General features: G+C 45.9%; 1 protein-coding gene across 2 annotated transcripts in view; it reads right to left on the bottom strand.

The window, feature by feature from the left end:
• The window catches only part of AGBL3 (AGBL carboxypeptidase 3), a 70963-nt gene that overhangs the window by 24362 nt on the left and 27923 nt on the right, over positions 1–18678 (bottom strand). For both annotated transcript variants that reach the window (XM_075067404.1, XM_075067405.1), the window contains exons 10-14: positions 15166–15266; positions 14886–15007; positions 13122–13188; positions 1891–1989; positions 6–74 (exon numbers count right to left, since the gene is read on the bottom strand). In XM_075067404.1, the coding sequence (XP_074923505.1) occupies positions 6–74; positions 1891–1989; positions 13122–13188; positions 14886–15007; positions 15166–15266 (458 nt within the window). The remainder of the gene's footprint in view (positions 1–5; positions 75–1890; positions 1990–13121; positions 13189–14885; positions 15008–15165; positions 15267–18678) is intronic.

The following is an 18678-nucleotide window of genomic DNA, read 5'->3' on the forward strand; positions in this document are numbered from 1 at the left end:
CTCACATTTTTGCTTCCAGTTCCTTTGTTCTTAGTGATGCTGTGAAAATTCTCTTCTGATGTTTTGGCTTTTCTCTAAATAGAAAACAATAATCATCTTAACACATAAGGAAGAATATTGCAGCTCAGGAAAAGGGTGCTACAGAATACTAGGGTTCCAGTGTTAAAAACATGAGACCTGGGCAAACACCTGAAGATCAGTGCTTTCCTCTTACCGTTCTAGTCACAAAACAGTTATGAATCCTGGACACAAACATACCTCAAACTGGTAGCAGGCCTCACTCCTCCTCATCTCTGCATACTTGTCTTGTAACTGCTGGGATTGAGGGTGGGGGGTGGTCTTGGTGGCACTGTTGCCACTCTTTTGTAATTCCATAACATTAATATAGGGGTTCCGGTAGAGGGAGCTATGTATATGTAGCACAGAGCACAACCCAGATTATGAGGCATCTGCTTATCAATCTATTTAAACCAGTGTTCTCCAAACTTTTTACCTCACATCCCCTTTTACCTCTGTCTGTGCCCCCACTCCTCTGGAGCCAGGGTCAGGAGCAGGGCTACAGCTCTGGGAGGAGAGGACACAGACAGGAGTAAGGAGGCCAAGATTGGGGTCATAGCTGGGGATGGGGGCGGGAACAGAGCAAAGGCAAGGGGCCGAGGCCAGCCAACAGGGCCTAAGGCCGGCAGCCACAGCTGGCAGCTGGAGCCCTGGGCATGAGGCTGGCAGCTGGGTCACAAGCCAGAAGTGGAGCTGGGTGGTGCTCCCTCCCTGCTCCCCCGTGGGGGCTGGCCCAGGCCCCAGCTGTATCCATCTTCGAATGTTCCTCTATGCCCCTTTAGGGGAGAGTGCCCAATAGATTGGGGACCTCTCTGATCTAAACCATTAATAAAACCCCCAACACTACCGTATACATACACCCCCAAAAGGCATATCATGGAGAAGGCTGTTAACTTATTACTATTTTTTCTGTAAAATCAGTGAGCTATTTTAGTTTTCTAGACTTGGTCAGGCAAAGTGTGGGCGAGGACTGTATGCAAACTTCCCCCCTGGGGAGTTGGACAATGTACTTAAATAGTGACCCAGGATATCCCTGGCAATTCAAGTCCTAACCCTCTTCTGACAGCTTTAACAAATGATACAAAATTCTGTGGCCATTTCTTCAAGGCCACAAGAGGGGATGTTGATAAGATCACTGATCTTGTCACTTAAATTAGTAAATGAACCCAGATCCTCAGAGGAGGAAGAGTATTGCACAATATACTGCATCAGCAAGTGCTCAAATGGTAGTAACTTTTTTTCCAGAAATGGTGATTTACTATGCTTTCAAACAGATCTGGCAAAAGTTATTAATCTTCCCCAGGTAACAGCTTATACAACAGTTTATTGTTTCTTGCTACTATTATACATACAGAAGAAATGATAATCCACACAAAGTACAATGTGCACAACACATTTTTAGTTTCTTTCCACATCTCAGCAAAGATTTAATAGCAAATGGCATGGTGAAAGTTCATATGACTAGGATTTCATTATTTTTACACTATGTACAACACTACATGTGTTAGCAGAATGTGAGGTGAGGTTGGAATTCATTAGAACTGAAATTCACTAAATAAAGGCCTGGATTCTGTGAAGTGCTGAGCATCCTCAACACCCATTGACTTTAGTCTTTCACAGGTGATACTCTGTATCTTGCAGGATCTGTATTGCAACATCCTTACTTTATTGGTTGCTTGCTTACTGGCTAATTTGCAAAGCAGTAATTCACAATGCAGTCATCAGTGCAAAATTTTAAGGTTCTAGTGATCCTCCTATTTCTGTTTGATGGATAAATGCTACTACAATTCACTGTCTAGCATGTATTTAACCCCTGAAATAATCATGCCCTACCACTTGCTCTTGTGTATGTTTTGTATGGTTCTTTTCCAGTGATTCTAGATAGGAATTCCTCTCTTTCTTTGTTTTCATGCACTTCTTCTTGGAATTTACCTAGCAAACAAACCAGAATTTATATGGATGAGAAACAACAACACCTTACACTTCTATGAAGTTCCACTGTCTTGGGTAACTGGGGTCCAGATAAAAGCAGAGTCATGTCCCCCCAACTTCTATTATTTTCATTGCAAACTTCCTCTATTGCCTGAAATCAGTTATCCAAAATGATTTAGTGTCTCCCATGACATTTGGATAATCAAGGTCATACTGTAGTGCTTTGCATCCTGAGCCCTCGGGTAAACCACATATGTGTGTGTCCTGGAACAAACTTTTGTGGCGCATCTATATTAGGGGTGGGCAAACTTTTTGGCCTATGGGCAACATCTGGGTGGGGAAATTGCACTTAAAGCCATGAATGTAGGGCTGGGGCAGGGGGTTGGGGTGCAGGAGGGAGTGTGGGGTGTGGGAGGGGGTGTGGTGTGCAAGAAGGGACTCAGGGGAAGGGGTTGGGGTACAGGAGGAGTGCGGGGTGCGGCAGGGGGCTCAGGGCAGGGGATTAGGGTGCAGAAGGGTTGCAGGAGGGGTTTGGGCTGCGGGCTCCAGCCCAGCGCTGCTTTCCTGGAGCAGCTCCGGGGTGGCAGCAGTAGGCAGCGGGCTAAGACAGGCTCCCAGCCTGCCCTGGCTCTGCACCGCTCCCGGAAGCGGTCAGTACTATGTCCCTGTGGTCCCTGGGGAAGGGGGTGCAGAGGGCTCCGTGCGTTGCCGTCGCCTGTGGGTACCTCCCCGAAGCTCCGATTGGCCGTGGTTCCTGTTCCTGGCCAACGGGGGCTGTGGGGGATGGGTGCCTACAGGTAAGGCCAGTAGGTGGAGCCCTCTGCCCCCCCGCCCCCAGGGGCTGCAGGGACGTGGTGCCGGCAGTTTCCATGAGCTGTGAGGGGCCAGGACAGGCAGGGATCCTGCCTTAGCCCTATGGCACCATGGGGGTGGCAATCCTGCGGGCTGGATCCAAAGCCCTGATGGGCCTGCGACCCGTAGTTTTCCCACCCTTGGTCTATATTAACACTTGTAAAGGTGTTATCGAACTGCCAAATCATGTGAATCAGTTAACTCAGGTTACAACAGGATCACAAAAATACTGAGTGGCTTTTACAGTCAGCACAGGAGTAGTGCTGATGGAATCAAAGTCAGCCCTCCCTGACTAGAACCATGGTCTTTTCTGGTGGAATCAAGGAGAGGAATATATAAAGATACATCATTCTACTTTGCTATCATGGGATCATATAACTGAGTTTGAGCTTTATATGGTTTTTTCTTTTTTAATTTAGGGGAGGGATTTTTGGTAAAAAAGCTCAGGTCTTGGGGAAGATTGAAAGCAGTGTGAACAGCTAGCTACTCCTCACAGCCCACCAGTCCTGGGTCACTCATTACGATAAAAATGCACAATGATAATCTGATGGTTGGAGGTGGGGCAGAGGGAATGCAGAATTTGAAAGTGTCAGGAAAAATCCAGTTTATTTTTGTATAAATCAGTATTTGCTGGTAAGTCTAGAATCTGTTTTAAAATTTTAGTCAGCTGGTTTTAACAGGTAAATACTAATTCTTCACATCCACAACTGGAAAATTTTGACCTAAATATTTGGACATCTGGATTTATAATTCATAAGTGGATAACTCTTAGACTGAGGTTAAAGACGGTAATTCTTTGAGGAGGTCTGTAGGGGACAGAAATGCCGAATAAACTCCCACATAGAAGACGTGGTGGATCAACCTCTGATAAGAAATAAATCTGATTAAATCAGAGCTAAAATAGTCATGGTAATTACGTAGCACTAATGGTGTAATTTATAGCACACATCATATATAGCTTGGTTTCTTTTGCATGGAGCAAAGAGGGGTGGAAAAGCTTTAGTTTTAACCAAACATCATCAAAACGACCCAAAAGTTAGAGTCATCCAAATGAAATCATAGACTCAATCAGCCCAGTCATCCAGAAAGCCTATGTGCATTTGTTTTTAAAGGATTTTAGGGGCAGGCCACTTCTGGTATATAGGTTTCAGTTTTATAGCTTTCCTTTTACTATATGTTATTATGTTAAAACAGAAAGCTATAATAAATGGAAACTGTCAGGGTTCCCTCCCTATTCTGAACTCTGGGGTACAGATGTGGGGACCCACATGAAAGACCCCCTAAGCTTATTTCTACTAGCTTAGGTTAAAAACTTCCCGAAGGCATAAATATTTTCCTTGTCCTTGGATGGGTACTGCTGTCACCACCAAGTGAGTTAGACAAAGATTCAGGAAAAGGACCACTTAGAGTTCCTTTTCCCTAAAATACTCCCCCAAACCCCTTCACCCTCCTTCCTGGGGAGGCTTGAGAATAATATACCAACCAAATAGGTTAACAAGGTGAACACAGACCAGACCCTTGGGTTTTTAGGACACTAAAAACCAATTAGATTCTTAAAAAAACAGAACTTTATTATAAAGAAAAAAGTAAAAGCAGTACCTCTATAAAATGAGAATGGAAAGTAATTTTACAGGGTAATAAGATTCAAAACACAGAGAATTCCCCTCTAGGCAAAAGTTTAAAGTTACAAAAAAAACAACAACCAGGAATAAACCTCCCTCTTAGCATAGGGACACTTCACAAGCTAAAACAAAAGATAATCTAATATATTTTCTTCCTATTACTTACAATTTGTAATCTTATATGCTTAGTTTAGGTATGGCTTTGGGAGATGTGTTTTTCCTGCCGTGATTCCTCTCTATCCCAGAAAGAACACACAGAGAGAGACAAAACAAAAATCTTCCCCCACAGATTTGAAAGTATCTTCTCCCCTTATCGGACCTTTTGGTCAGGTGCCAACCAGATTATTTGAGCGTCTTAACCCTTTACAAGTAAAGGAGGGATTTTATGCTGCCCTTAGCTGTATGTTCATGACAGAAATTAGTAGTGTTAACTGAAAATTACTAATAAAGAAAATAACTCGCCCACAAAAGACTTAAAGGTAAAAAACAGTTTTGCCCAGTAGGAGGGGACTGAACATCTGACGTACTGAACACTAATCCTTCATGCCAAGGGCATAAACCCCGGTTCAAAAGAATGGTTAGGTATATACTTAAATCCATCTCTACTCAGCAAAGCAATTCAGTTGAATACGTACTTAAGTCCCACTGTCTTCAATGCAAAGTGCTTTGTTGAACTGGCACTACAATTGCAAATGCTGCCTTCCAAAATAGCTACTATTGAGGGTAGGAACAGCGCTGTGTTAACATCACTTAGTGCTGGAGTCATGACTGGTACATTTGTTCTGGAGGGAAGTGCATCATCTGAACATTGCGAGACATGAGCACTTAGCATTAGGGAATGATGACTGACACATCAGCACACATGCAGGCACCATGAATTCTCATGCTGAATGCTGGTACCATAGAATCATAGAAATGTAGGACTTGAAGGAACCTTGATAGTCATTTAGTCCAGTTCCCTGCACTGAGGCAGAACTAAGTACTATCAAGACCATCCCTGACAGGTGTTTGTCTAACCTGTTCTGAGACAATGACACAGATTTCACAGCCTCTTGAGGTAATTTGTTTCAGTGCTTAACTATTCTTATGGTTAGAAAGCTTTTCCTAATGTCTCACATAAATCTTCCTTGCTGCAATTTAAGCCTATTGCTTCTTGTGCTGTCCTCAGTGCTTAAGCTGAACAATTTATTACCCTTATCTTTATAACAACCTTTTGCATACTTGAAGACTATTTTCACATCCATTCTCAATCTTCTCTTCTCCAGACTAAACAAACCCAATTTTTTTCTATCTTTTCTTGTAGGTCATGTTTTCTAGATCTTTAATCATTTTTGTTGCTCTTCTCTGGACGTTCTCCAATCTGTCCATATCTTTCCCAAAGGGTGGTGCCCAGAACTGGGCACAGTACTCCAGTACTCCTTATCTGTGCTGAATGGAGTGAGTGGAAGAATTACTTCTCATGTATTTCTTACAATGCTCCCACTAATACATCCCAGAACGATGTTAGCTTTTTTCGCAACAGTATTACATTGACTCACATTTAGTTCGTGATTCGCTATAAAAAATGGTTTCAGAGTGGTTACTAACTTTCCATAACTGTTCTTCGAGATGTGTCGCTCATGTCCATTCAAATGTAGATATGTGCTTGCCCTGAGCACCGCCACTGGAAAGTTTTGCCTCAATGGTATCTGTTGTGTTGGCTCTGGTGTTCCCTTGAGTCACGCCTTCATAGCACCAGTATATAGGGCCCTGCCACCCGTTCAGTTCCTTCTTGTGGGCTAACTCTGACAGAGGGGAAGGCAGGAGATTGGGTTGGAATAGACATGAGAAACACATCTCGAAGAACAAGTTACGGAAGATTAGTAAGCATTTTTTCTACTTTGAGTGCTTGCTCATGTTCATTCCAATGTAGGCGACTCCCAAGCATCTGTGCAGATGGAAGGTTCAGAGTTCATTGGCATGCTGACTGTAGAACTGCTTGGCCAAAATCCACATCATCTCTAGCTTGCTGGGTGATTGTGTAGTGTGATGTGAAAGTGTGGACTGATGACTACGTTGCTGCTCTACAGATGTCCTGAATTTGAACTTCCGCCATAAACACTGCCACCAATGCTTGAACTGTTATAGAATGGACTGTCAACGGAGGACCTTCACTAGCTTGTAGCATGTGTGGATACAGGAAGTGATCCATGATGAGATTCTCTGGGCTGAGACTGGACGGCCTTTCATTCTGTCCGCAATGGGTCTGAACAGCTGGACTTCCGAAAGGGTTTAGTCCTTTCTATATAAAAGGCTAGTGCACGCCTAACATCCAATGAGTGGAGTCTCTGTTCCTCCCTGTTAGTGCGTGGTTTAGAATAGAAGACAGGTAGAAAGCTATCCTAGTTACTATAGAATTGTGAGACCACTTTTAGCAAGAAGGATGAGTGTGGCCGCAGTTGTACCTTGTCCTTGAAGAAGACCGTGTACAGTGGCTCAGATGTAAGAGTTTGGAACTCTGAGCCCCTTCTGGCAGAAGTAATGGAGATTAGGAAGGACACCTTCCAAGACAGGTAGAGCAGAAAGCATGTTTTCAGTGGTTTGAACGGGGGTCCTGTTAGCCTTGCCAGCACCAAATTGAGGTCCCAGGGTGCTGCTGGCTGGTATACCTGGGGGTACAGCCATTCCAGCTCCTTAAGGAATTGGCCACAGACTGAGTTTGAGAAGACTGGCCAGCCATTCACCTGTAGGTGAAAGGCTCAGATTGCAGCTAGATTGACCCTTATGGATGACACCGTTAGGCCTTGCTGCTTTAAACTGAGAAGGTACTCTAAAATGAAGGGTAGTGATGACTAGGCAGGTGAAACATCCTTTTGTGCTGACCAAATTGAGAATTTATTCCATTTTGTCAGGTAAGTGGCTCTAGTAGATGGCTTTCTGTTCTGTGAAAGCACCTCGCGAATGGGCATGGAGCAAGCCAGTTCTGCTGGGTTCAGCCATGGAGCTTCCATGCTGTGCCATGATGTAGATGGCTGTGATTCTGAGAGATCAAGTCCAGAAACAGGGGCAGGCTGATTAGTGTGTCCACTGAGAGATCTAGGAGGGCTGTGAACCAGTGCTGACACAGCCAGGCTGGGGCTATCAGGATAAGACGTGTCCTGTTCCTTCTGACCTTCGGCAGGATCCTGTGTACGAGAGGGATGAGAGGGAACACATAGAAGAGTTGGTCCATCCAAGGGAGGAGAAAGGTGTCTGTGAGCGACCCTGAGCTGTGGCCTAGGAAGGAGCAGAACTGAAGACACTTTCTGTTGTACTTAATGACGAACAGGTTTACCTGGGGAGTTCCCCACCTCTGAAAAACATGTTCACGTCTGGGCAGCAAATGGACCACTTGTGATGTTGGAAAAGGTTTTGTTGAAGTGATCCATTAACTCATTCTGTGATCCTGGGAGGTAGGAGGCTTTGAGGTGGATCGACTGGTCAAATGGGCTACACAGAATTCCCATAGGTGAAATGTCTCCTGACATAGGGGAAAGGACAGCACTTTACCCTGCTTGTTTATGTAAAACACTGCTGTTGTGTTGTTTGTGAGGACTGACACGCAGTTGCCCTCCAGGTGGGGTTGGAACACTTGGCATGCTAGGCATACAGCCCTCAGTTTCCTCACACTGATGGGTAACAAGAGCTCCTCCAGGGACCAGAGGCCTTGAGTTCTGAGGATGTGTATACAAAAATTCATACCTTTTGGGAGGGATAAAGTACTTCTTTTCCATTGTCTTTGCAGTAGGTTGGAGGGATGCAGGAGTCTGCCATAGAGCTTTTATAGGCTCCAGGATGGCATCATCATTCAATGGCATGGACACCTTAGGCTGCTAAAATATCCACTCAGGCATGGGAGGATTCGGAGATCTCCTCCACCTGGACACCCAGGTTCTGGGATACCCTTCTCAGGAGCTCCTGGTGCACCCTGTAATTGTCCTGAGAGGACGTGATAGTTGTTCCTGACACCGCCTCTTCGGGAGAGGAGGAAGTAGAAGCCTGTACAGGCACAGGTCTGTGTTCTTCTCCCTCTACCCTGGATGGGACCCATGGGGGTGGGTCCTGTAGGTTGTTACCAGGCTCAGCACAGGGGACCGATCCCTGTTCTGAAGAGGATGGTGGGGGAGCTCTTGACTTCAATATGATGGAGTAAGACTGGATTGGGGGCCATGGAGTGGATGGAAAGTCTAGGGATTCCAGAATGGCCACTGCAGTGGCATTTGCCACTGTGCTGGTGGCCAGGCCGTCGGCAGCATGCCCTGGGTCACGTCAGCTGTAGGGTATCACCAATTGAAGTGGTGTCTTCTCCTGCATGAGGCGTAGGACTCCGCTTCAGAATTAGAGTCTGAGGAGTCACTTCTTGGCGACCAGGACAGAGTGGTACCAACTGGATAAATTTCCTGTAAACAACGTGGCCACGCAGCAGCCTATTTAGTGCCATGCAGGCTCCCAACTCTGCTGTGGCCGGGGTGGCGCAGCCCAGTCTGGACCTAGGGGCAGCTGAAGCGGTCAGCTTGGCCCAGCCCTAGGCATGGCGTAGCCCAGCTCCAGGTAAAGCCTGGGCAGCACGGCCCAAGGCACAGCCACAGCAGCCTGACCTGGCCCCAGGCACAGCCAGGGCATCACGGCCTGGACCTAGGCGTGGCTGGGACGCCCCTCCCACAGCCCAAACCCAAACCCAGTCCCAGCCCGGGCCTGCTGGGACTGGGGAAGGGGCACCTATCCTACAGCCCCAGCCCCAGAGCTGCCATGGCATGGAGAGGCGCCTCTTTGCCCCAGTCCAGGTACTGCTGCGGGGAGAGAGATCTGGGGGGAGTCCTCTCTCCCTGGGGCAGCCTGAACCCCAAGCCCCTCATCCCTGGCCCCACCCCAGAGCCCACACCCCCAGCTGGAGCCCTCCCACCCCTGCACCCCATCTCTGAGCTCCTCATCCTCGGCCACACTCCAGAGCTCAACCCCCAGCCAGAGCCCTCACAATCCTGCACTTCAACCCTCTGCCCCAGCCCTAAGCCCCCTTCCACACTTCAAACCCCTCAGCCTCACCACGTGAATTTTGTTATGTGCACCAACATCGAGGTGATGTGTCACACATCACCTCGATATTGGTGCACATAACAAAATTAATTCCGCTCATGTGTGGGGAAAATTAGAGGGAACACTGCCGATCGATATTGAAGAATGGTGCTGGGAGGGAAGAGATTTGTACTGCGCCAACATGTCTGGCTTGCCCTACGACAGCACCGGCCTCGGTGTCGTACTGGTCCTTGTTTCCAGTGCTACCACTGTCAGTGCTCTAATGGCTGGGGATGGCTGCACTAGGAGGAATAGTTAGACCCTCGCTGCCTCAAACATCTCCCATGAAGATGGTAGTATTAGGGCTATTGAACACTGGGAGAGCCCAATGGTACTGGATCAACAGTGCCCTTCCCAGGGCTCGAGTCAACAGTACTGCATGCCCCACTGGTGTCTCTGAATGGCCCAACATAGGTTGTACTCTATTGGTGTCTCTATGGCCCATAGATCTTGGAGTTGGAGAACACCCCCAGTCAGTGTTTCTCTGCTTCTTTGTCAGTACTGGTGATGGAGAGCGGTGCCAAGAGTTCCGTCCTAGAGTTGACTTCCTTGGCGCCGGGGATGCATGTCGGTGCCGGGAGCCCTGGGCCGTAGGTGCGGAGTCCTTTCTCAGTGCTGGGGAGGCAGAATGGCGCTGTGCCTCCCTCAGAGATGCCAGGGTGCTTTCACACAAGTCGAAGTGCTCAGTTCCGAGTCCACATGACTTGGCTCCAAAGGGGGACAGAGCACTACCTTCATGAGGAGGAACTTAAAGTCTGGTGTCCCTATCCTTTTTTGTTCTGGGTTTGAAGCCCCTGCAGATCCTGCAACACTAGTGCACGTGGGCCTGCCCCAGGCTCTTAAGGCAGCTAGCGTGTGGGTCACTAACCGGCATCGGTTTATGGCACAACACCCACGGTTTGAACTCCAGGGACTGAGTGCTGGGAAAGGGCTAGCCCCACTAAGCAAGCTTTGCTGCAGACTATACTACTAACTAGCTAATTAACTAACTAAAACTCAACTTTAAAAAGGTAACTATTTACATTGTACAAAACATGTTCAATGAGAGAAAGTACTTGCGGGAAAAATGCAAGAACGAGAGGAAGTTCCAGCGACCATTATGGGTGGTAAAAAGGAACTGAAGGGGCAGCGTGGTCCTGTATATCGGTGCTATGAGGGTGTGACCTAAGTGGGTACCAGAGGCAACCCAATGGATACCACTGGGGGAAAACTTTCCGGTGGCAGTGCTTGGGGAGAGCACACACCTACACTGGAATGGACATAAGCAAGCACTTGAAGAACCCCCAGATCCTTTTCTGCAGTATTCCTTCATAGGCAATTATTTCTCATTTTGTAATGCACAATTGATTATTCCTTCCTAAGTGTAGTAATTTGCATGCGTCCTTACTAAATTTCATGCTATCTATTTCAGACCATTTTCTCGTCTGTCAAGATCATTTTGAGTTCTCATTCTGTCCTCCAAAGCACTTGCAACCCCTCCCAGCTTGGTATCAACTGCAAACTTCATAAGTGTACTCTCTATGATATTCTTGTTATCCATTATGTTCCTAGCTAGTTTAATTTCATTTTTTGCCTTGGCCTTTTAAATTTTTTCCCTCATGCCTGTATTGTTCTTTTTTTTATATTTATCCTTTGTAATTTGACTTAGTTTCCGCTTTTGTAGGATTCTTTTTTGAGTTTCAGATCACTGAAGATCTTCTGTTTAAGCCAGGCTGGTCACTTACCATACTTCCTATCTTTCCTATGCTCTGAGACAGCCCTTAATAATGTCTCTCTAAAAACTGCCAACTCTCCTGAACTCTTTTTTCCCTCTTTGCCTTGCTTCCCACAGGATCTTAACTACAAATTCTGAGTTTGCTAACGTCTGCCTTCTTGAAGTCCATTGTCTTTATTCTGCTGTCTTCCCATCTACCATTTCTTAGACTCAAGAACTCTACCATTTCATGATCACTTCCATCTAAACTGCCTTTCACCTTCAACTTCTCAACCAGTTCCTCCGTTTGTCAGAATCAAATCTAGAATTGCCTCTCCCCTAGTCGCTTCCTCCACCTTCTGTAATAAAAAGTTGTCTCCAATGCATTCCAATGATGCATAATACGATCCTAGAACTGCTTATTCTTTTAAACTGCAAAAATATTTCTTTGTACCCAGAAAAGCTAGAAACCGTTTTTCTTTTGAAATGGAAAACAAAATTCTGAAGAACTTAGTACAGAAGATTATGACAATTACAGAACATTATATGAAAACCCTAATTTTGTTTACTGTTCTGCATTATAGATTTGGACTGCACCTGGAAATACTGTACAGCTCACTGACATGTGATAGACTAGGTGTGGGCAAACTTTTTGGCTCAAGGGCCACATCTGGGTGGGGAAACTGTATGCAGGGCCATGAATGTAGGGCTGGGGAAGGGGGTTGGGGTTTGTAGAGGAGTGCAGGCTGTGGGAGGGGGTGTGCAGGAAGGAACTCAGGGCAAGGAGTTAGGGTGCACAAGGGGTGTGGGGTGCAGGAGGGTACTCAGGGCAGGGGTTTAGGGTGCAGACAGGGTGCAAGGGGCTCAGGGCAGGGGGTAGGGGTGCAGGATGGGGTGCAAGGTGTAGGAGGGGGCTCAGGGCAGGAGGTTGGGGTGCAGGAGGAGGTGTGGAGTGTGGGAAGGGGCTCAGGGCAGAGGTTTGGGGTGCAGGAGTGGTGTGGCAGGGGGCTCAGGGCAGGAGGTTAGGGGGCTCAGGGCACGGGGTTGGGGCATGGGGTGCAGGAGGGATTTGGGGTGTGGGCTCTGGTGAGGCACTGCTTACCTCAAGCTGCTCCGGGGTGGCAGTGGCATGCAGCAGGGCTAAGGCAGGCTCCCTGCCTACCCTGGCCCTGCACCGCTCTCAGAAGTGGCCAGCATGTTCGTCAGTGGCTCCTGGGGGTGGAGTGGGGCAGGCAGCTCTGACGTGCGCTGCCCTCTCCTGCGGGTATCACCCCTGTAGCTCCCATTGGCCATGGCTCCATGTTCCTGGCCAATGGGAGGTGTGGGGACGGTGCCTGAAGGTGAGGGTAGCGCATGGAGCCCTCTGCCCCCACCTCCCTCAGGGGCTGCAGGGAAGTGGTGCTGGCCGCTTCTGGAAGCGATGTGGGGCCAGGGCAGGCAGGATCCGGCCTGCGGGCTGTAGTTTGCACTCCCCTGCGATAGACCAACACAGTCTATTAACTGTACTTAATATGAGAATCCAGAAGCATATTCAATTTATTAACTAGCATTATGACTAGTTTGTTACATACACTGCTACCCCGATACAACATGGCCCAATATAACATGAATTCAGATATAACGCGGTAAAGCAGCGTTCCGGGGGGGCAGGGCTGCGCGCTCCGGCGGATCAAAGCAAGTTCAATATAACATGGTTTCACCTATAACACAGGAAGATTTTTTGGCTCCCGAGGACAGTGTTATATCAGGGTAGAGGTGTACTTTCATCTCCTGTTTAGCCTAAGCACAGAAAACTGTTCTTTCAACTCGAGCAATTTCTTTCTTGCTACACCCAGTAAAGAGATCTAAGCAGCTGAAAGAAGTTTATAGTGTACCTGAGTATCTGGTTTTAGCCAGTGTGCAGCTGTATCGTTGGAATCTGAGCTGTCAGAAACGTGGGTACTGCGAAAGATTGAATGTTGTTTTATTTCCTTAGTTTTGGACTGGAAAAAATATTTTGTTGAATTAATTCATATAATAAGGCAGTGCCCTGCCCTTCCCCAATAGTAACCCTATTGGGAATGCTGTATAGATTGTGGTTTTCACATTTCTCTCATCTAAAGCACACAATCCCACTGTATAGGCTGCAGGACCTGGAGTTAAGCAATATAACAGTGGGGACCTTGATTATGGGGACTACAGGGTTGTCTGACAAACCGTGGTTCCTCAGTACAATCTGATGTGTGCAGATGACATTTCCAGTTTCTAGAAAGTCATAATTCTACTTTGCATTTTCACTCTATTTTATGTCATTTCATCTAATAACATCTCATCTTGTTTTCCATAACTGAGCCTTCTATTAGTTCTCTACTAAGACCCAATGTACTGCAGGCATTAAGATAGGCCTGTCTGTATTAAACAAAATAAAACAAAACTTCATCTCTTCATTTGCTTATTATTCACCAAGAGGAGTAAAAGGCTTCAGCTTTGGGATGTGTACTTCTTAGTAATTCATAATGCTGACAGTATTCTGAAGAGGCAGTTTTGAAAATAATGCACTGACAAGGGCCAAGAGATATTTCATTTCCTGTATTAATTAGAAGCATCAAGATTTTTAAAAAGTTACAAAATATTACTCCTTGTGAAATGAGTTTGGAGATCTCCAAAATATTCTCAATAGGCCAAAGTCCACATTTCATTAATCACCTGCACAATTGTCATTAATTAACTTGTCAGTTTCAGCAGTGAGATCAAGGACTGACTAGGCCTTGGAGATTGAATTCCTCCTGATATCTAGTGGTGGATCATTCAGGGGAGAAGCACATTGCTGAGTCATTGTGAGGAATCATGCATTACTATTGCTTACGACGGACCTGTTCTATAGCTAAATGGAGTACAGGACTTCGGACTGGCTCCTTTCCACAGCAATACAATAGAACCTCAGAGTTACGAACACCTCAGGAATGGAGCTTGTTCATAAGTCTGAAATGTTCGTAACTGTGAACAAAACATTATGGTTGTTCTTTCAAAAGTTTACAACTGAACATTGACTTAATACAACTTTGAAACTTTACTATGAAGAAGAAAAATTGTGTTTTCTCTTTATTATTTTAGTAGTTTACATTTAACACAATACTGTACCGTATTTACTTTTTTTCCCTTGTCTCCGCTGCTGCCTGATTGCGGATTTCTGGTTCCAAATGAGGTGTGTGATTGACTGGTCATTTCGTAATTCTGGTGTTTGTAACTCTGAGATTCTACTGTACACTGAAGCAAGTGATACACTTTATCCTACAGCTTAACTCCTCTGCAAACATGTACAGTTGAAAAATAGTGTATTGATTTACATAATGCAGCTGATCCAGTTCTGCATCAATTTATAGTCAGTGCAATTCCATCTCTCTCACACAAACCCCACACTGAGCTAAATGAGAGCCTAGCTTTCTTTTGTAGGACAGGGCCAAGCTTGAGCTGATAGAGGGGTTCTATCTGCAGCCAACTGACCATTAAAGACTCAACCTGAGATTCATATATAACTATCTTCCAGTAACTTTAAAATTAAGTTCTTGGTAATTAATCTAATGCCTAGTGTAGTCCTCTTTACCGGAGTGCACAACAAGGTAAAATATATCTAATATCTCGCAATAGTTTTGATTTACCTGGAATCTTTGTCTAAAATGGCATCTGTGACAGAAGCATCTGAGTCGCAATTAAGATTCTCTGAGTTGGTCTTAGCTTGCTGTTTCACCATTTCCTCTAACTCTTTCAGACACAGATAATACTAGGGAAGATCATACACTTAGTTAATAATGAAGTCCATTGCCTTATTGAAAGGCACTTATCAAAACCAATATAGCGTTTGTTATTATTACCTTACAGAGTGCCACATTTTATCACAAATATTTTTATTCCAATAGCTCTAAAAAGGACTTCTCTTACCTTACTCTTGTCTGGATCACAGTAATCCAAGAGGGCATCACAGAAATGGTATCCTATTGACTCTAAGTCTTCAATGTTGAAGTGAGTGCCCTCTCTATTACCTGAAACATCAACAGAGATACTCACAAATGAAGACGTAACTGTCCTGCTCACTCCCTGCAGTGATATTTTCAGGATGGTGGTTGAAAGTTAAAATTTCTTTGGTTCAAGACTAGTTGCTGCTCCACAAACTTACAATATAGCTCCCAGAAAAACACTCCACCCTCCCAAAACTCGTGTGAAGGCTGTTGGTTTTCCAAGACATCTTGGAATAGTTTTCTACCATCTCAATACAAAGCTGAAATGACATGATTATGACATTGTCTTGTTCTTCCTGTGCTCCATCTGACTGAAGCCAGAGTATGAGCAAAACTTCTTGGAATGGATCTGTTGGTCCCCATGCCTTTGATCAAATAAGGAAGTTAGTGCTTCTCAGTGTCCCTCCACCTCTCACCAGAGGTCAGAGGTTCATTTCCTTCTTTCAGGAGTGGCTCACAGTAATTCTCCATACTAGCAGTCAATAAAACCAAATTGACCTTAAATAAAGCACAGTTTATTTAGCATACCAAATAGAAAATAGAGAGAAAAGTCATGTAACTACAAATTAAATTGAATACACTTGTTCATTCTAGAGACTGCACAAAATGTTAGGCTGGCCGGCCAAAAGTTTTGGGATAATAATCACTGAATAGTTCCTATAGCAAAGCTTGAGATTCTGGACTTGGCAAAGCCATGTGTTTGGTCAGCACTCTTAGTCTGTGTGTGATCTCCTCCTTTCTCTGGGCAAGCAAACACCCTCTTTTATAGCCATGATCAGGATCTGATTTACCATGGTGCCAGTGGCGCCACAGCGCCGGGCCCAAGCTCAGAAGGGGGACCGTAACACTCGCTTCCTCCCCTCTGCAGAAATGGCGCGTCAGAGCAGTCCGGATCCAGCATGGGACCTGAGACCCCCACGGGGCCCTGGGAGATGTAGTTCCTTGGTCAGCTCCCTGCCTAGAGAGCCTGCCCTGGAGCAGGGACGATACTACATTTCCTAGCAGTCCCTTGGCCGCTATCAACAGGAAAAGGAGGCGGGAAGCTGAGAGACTGTATGCGCTGCAGCTTGCTGTGAATGGAGAGCTGGCTGCTAGAAGGGGGTGGCAGTATGAATGGGGAACAAGTGTGCCCAAGGAGTAGAAGGCTTTGGCCCAGAAGCCCTCAGAAGACTTCCCCATACTGTCTTAGGGATGCTGGTGTGAGCTCACCTGGCAGCTCCCAAAGAAGGAACTGGGTGGACTAAATGGACAGTGCACCCCTCTATCTGAAGCCTAGCAAGGGAGGTATGTGGTCCCACTAGAAGTTAAAATGAAAAGTAAGGGAGGGGGGCTCTACTAGAGGACCTGGGCAGCTTCCGATACAGTACAGGAGAATTTCCACTTCTGAGCCATGAAAATAGAAATTGACTTTTCCTTTCCAGATTTATCTAATATTCAGAAAGGGAATCTAGCACCTGCCTTCCAAATTTGAACACCCTCAAAATTCAGGAGTGCTCAAGCTCAATTTGGGCAACTGTTACTTCATTTCTTCCAAATCAAATATGCTGATCCACTGTAATTTGCTGTAGAAAAAGTAGGATAAAATTGAGCAACAAATGCTGGGATCTTCCCAGTGCTAACTAGGACTGGAATGGCTATTTTTCCAACAGCCATTACCATTTTTTTTAGTTTTGTTTGTTTAAAAGGAAGACAGTAATATGCACTGGCAAATTCCCCATAGAGAAACAAAGAATGGAACAAAAGAAATAATAAAGGCCCCTCAACTTTTCCTCATTTACTGTAGGACAGTCTTATATATGGATCCAGATATCTTCAATCACACAAGCTGAACTTGTTTCCACTTTACAGCACTTCTGTAACCATGTGGGATACCAGTCTGTCTGTGGTTCTGTGCACATCCAAAATTCTACTGAATTCAGAAGTGCTTTGCTTTTGTGACCATACTACCTGATATTTTCAGCCCTTGTAAGGAAAGCAGGTTTACATTTAGTAATTGGGTGGGAAAGCCTCTCAGAAAAGAGTTAGGTGCTTGTAGGAGGTGTTGCTTATTCACTAGGTCATATGAGACCTTCCTGTTACAATCGTAAACTAGTGCCACATAGAACGCACTTTGCTCCTAGAGCAGGGGGGTAGGCAACCTATAGCACACGTGCTGAAAGCGGCACTCAAGCTCATTTTCAGTGGCACTTCACACTGCCTGTCCTGGCCACAGGTCCGGGGGATCTGCATATTAATTTAAATGAAGCTTCTTAAACGTTTTAAAAACCTTATTTACTTTACATACAACAATAGTTAATTATATATTATAGACTTATAGAAAGGAGATCTTCTAAAAATGGTTAAAATGTATTACTGGCACGCGAAACCTTAAATTAGAGTGAATAAATGAAGACTCAGCACACCACTTCCGAAAGGTTGCCGACCCCTGTCCTAGAGTCTAGAATGGGGTCCTTTGCTTCTATACACAGCCCATTAAAGACAATGAAAAGACTCCCACTCACTTCAACAGGCTTTGGATAGAACTGATTATATACAGGGTAACTCCACTGTCTTCACAGGGTCCTGGTCTCATAGCGGAGGGGGGCATGTGAGCTTGTTGCAGAGCTGCTGCTCAGGGATGGGAACCTCCTGGCACTCCAGCCTCCAAAATCATTCAGGCTGCACTTTTTGCATGACTGTGTGCTAGCTGAGGGGTGCGTGGGAATTGGTGGCCTCTGCTGCAGGTGTTGGGAATCTCAGGTACTTAAAGACATGGCCTAGAGGAGGGAAGTGCCTAACTCCAGAGTCTGCAGCTGCCTAGGGCCAGCGCTGAGGATTTAGAGTCCCTACTGCTGCCGTTGCGAGGTTCAAGCATGTTCAGCCTTGGAATTACCACCTCTCCTGCGGCTAGTAGCTGCAGCTGTCTAAGGCTGGCCTCTGGCAATTGGCCCCATGGTTATAGCCAGAGAAGCTACAAGTGGCTCTGGGCCATTAAGCTAGAGCAGATAAAGAAACTCGAGTTAACATCAAGGAACAGAGGTCACCAGTAGGAAAGGAATGTCAAGGGGAGCAGGGAAAGAGGAAGCAGGTCAGGCTCGCAGAGGGAGCTTCCAGCTGGTTGGGGAGCATGTCCAAAGTAGAAAGGAAACAAGTATGGGGAGAGGTAGTGGTGATCAGGTAGTAGACTACCATGTAGATAGGAGCAGAGGGACAAAGGCTGGTGTCTTCAGATTCCCAAGGGCTAGGTCCTCACTTTGGGGAAATGGTGTTTGCAGGTGGCTTGTTCAAATGGCAGGATGGGTGCTTAGGGAGGGATTTGTCAGAATCGATCAGGTATCTGCTGGCTTTAGAACTCTTAGCTGAGACTAGGGCCAGGTCTACACTGCGACTTTAAATCGGTTTAATGGCCGATATACCGATTTAACGCTGTATCCGTTCACACGACGTCGTCATTAAT

This window comes from Chelonoidis abingdonii, chromosome 1 (assembly GCF_003597395.2).
Source record: "Chelonoidis abingdonii isolate Lonesome George chromosome 1, CheloAbing_2.0, whole genome shotgun sequence".
Lineage (NCBI taxonomy): Eukaryota > Metazoa > Chordata > Testudines > Testudinidae > Chelonoidis > Chelonoidis abingdonii.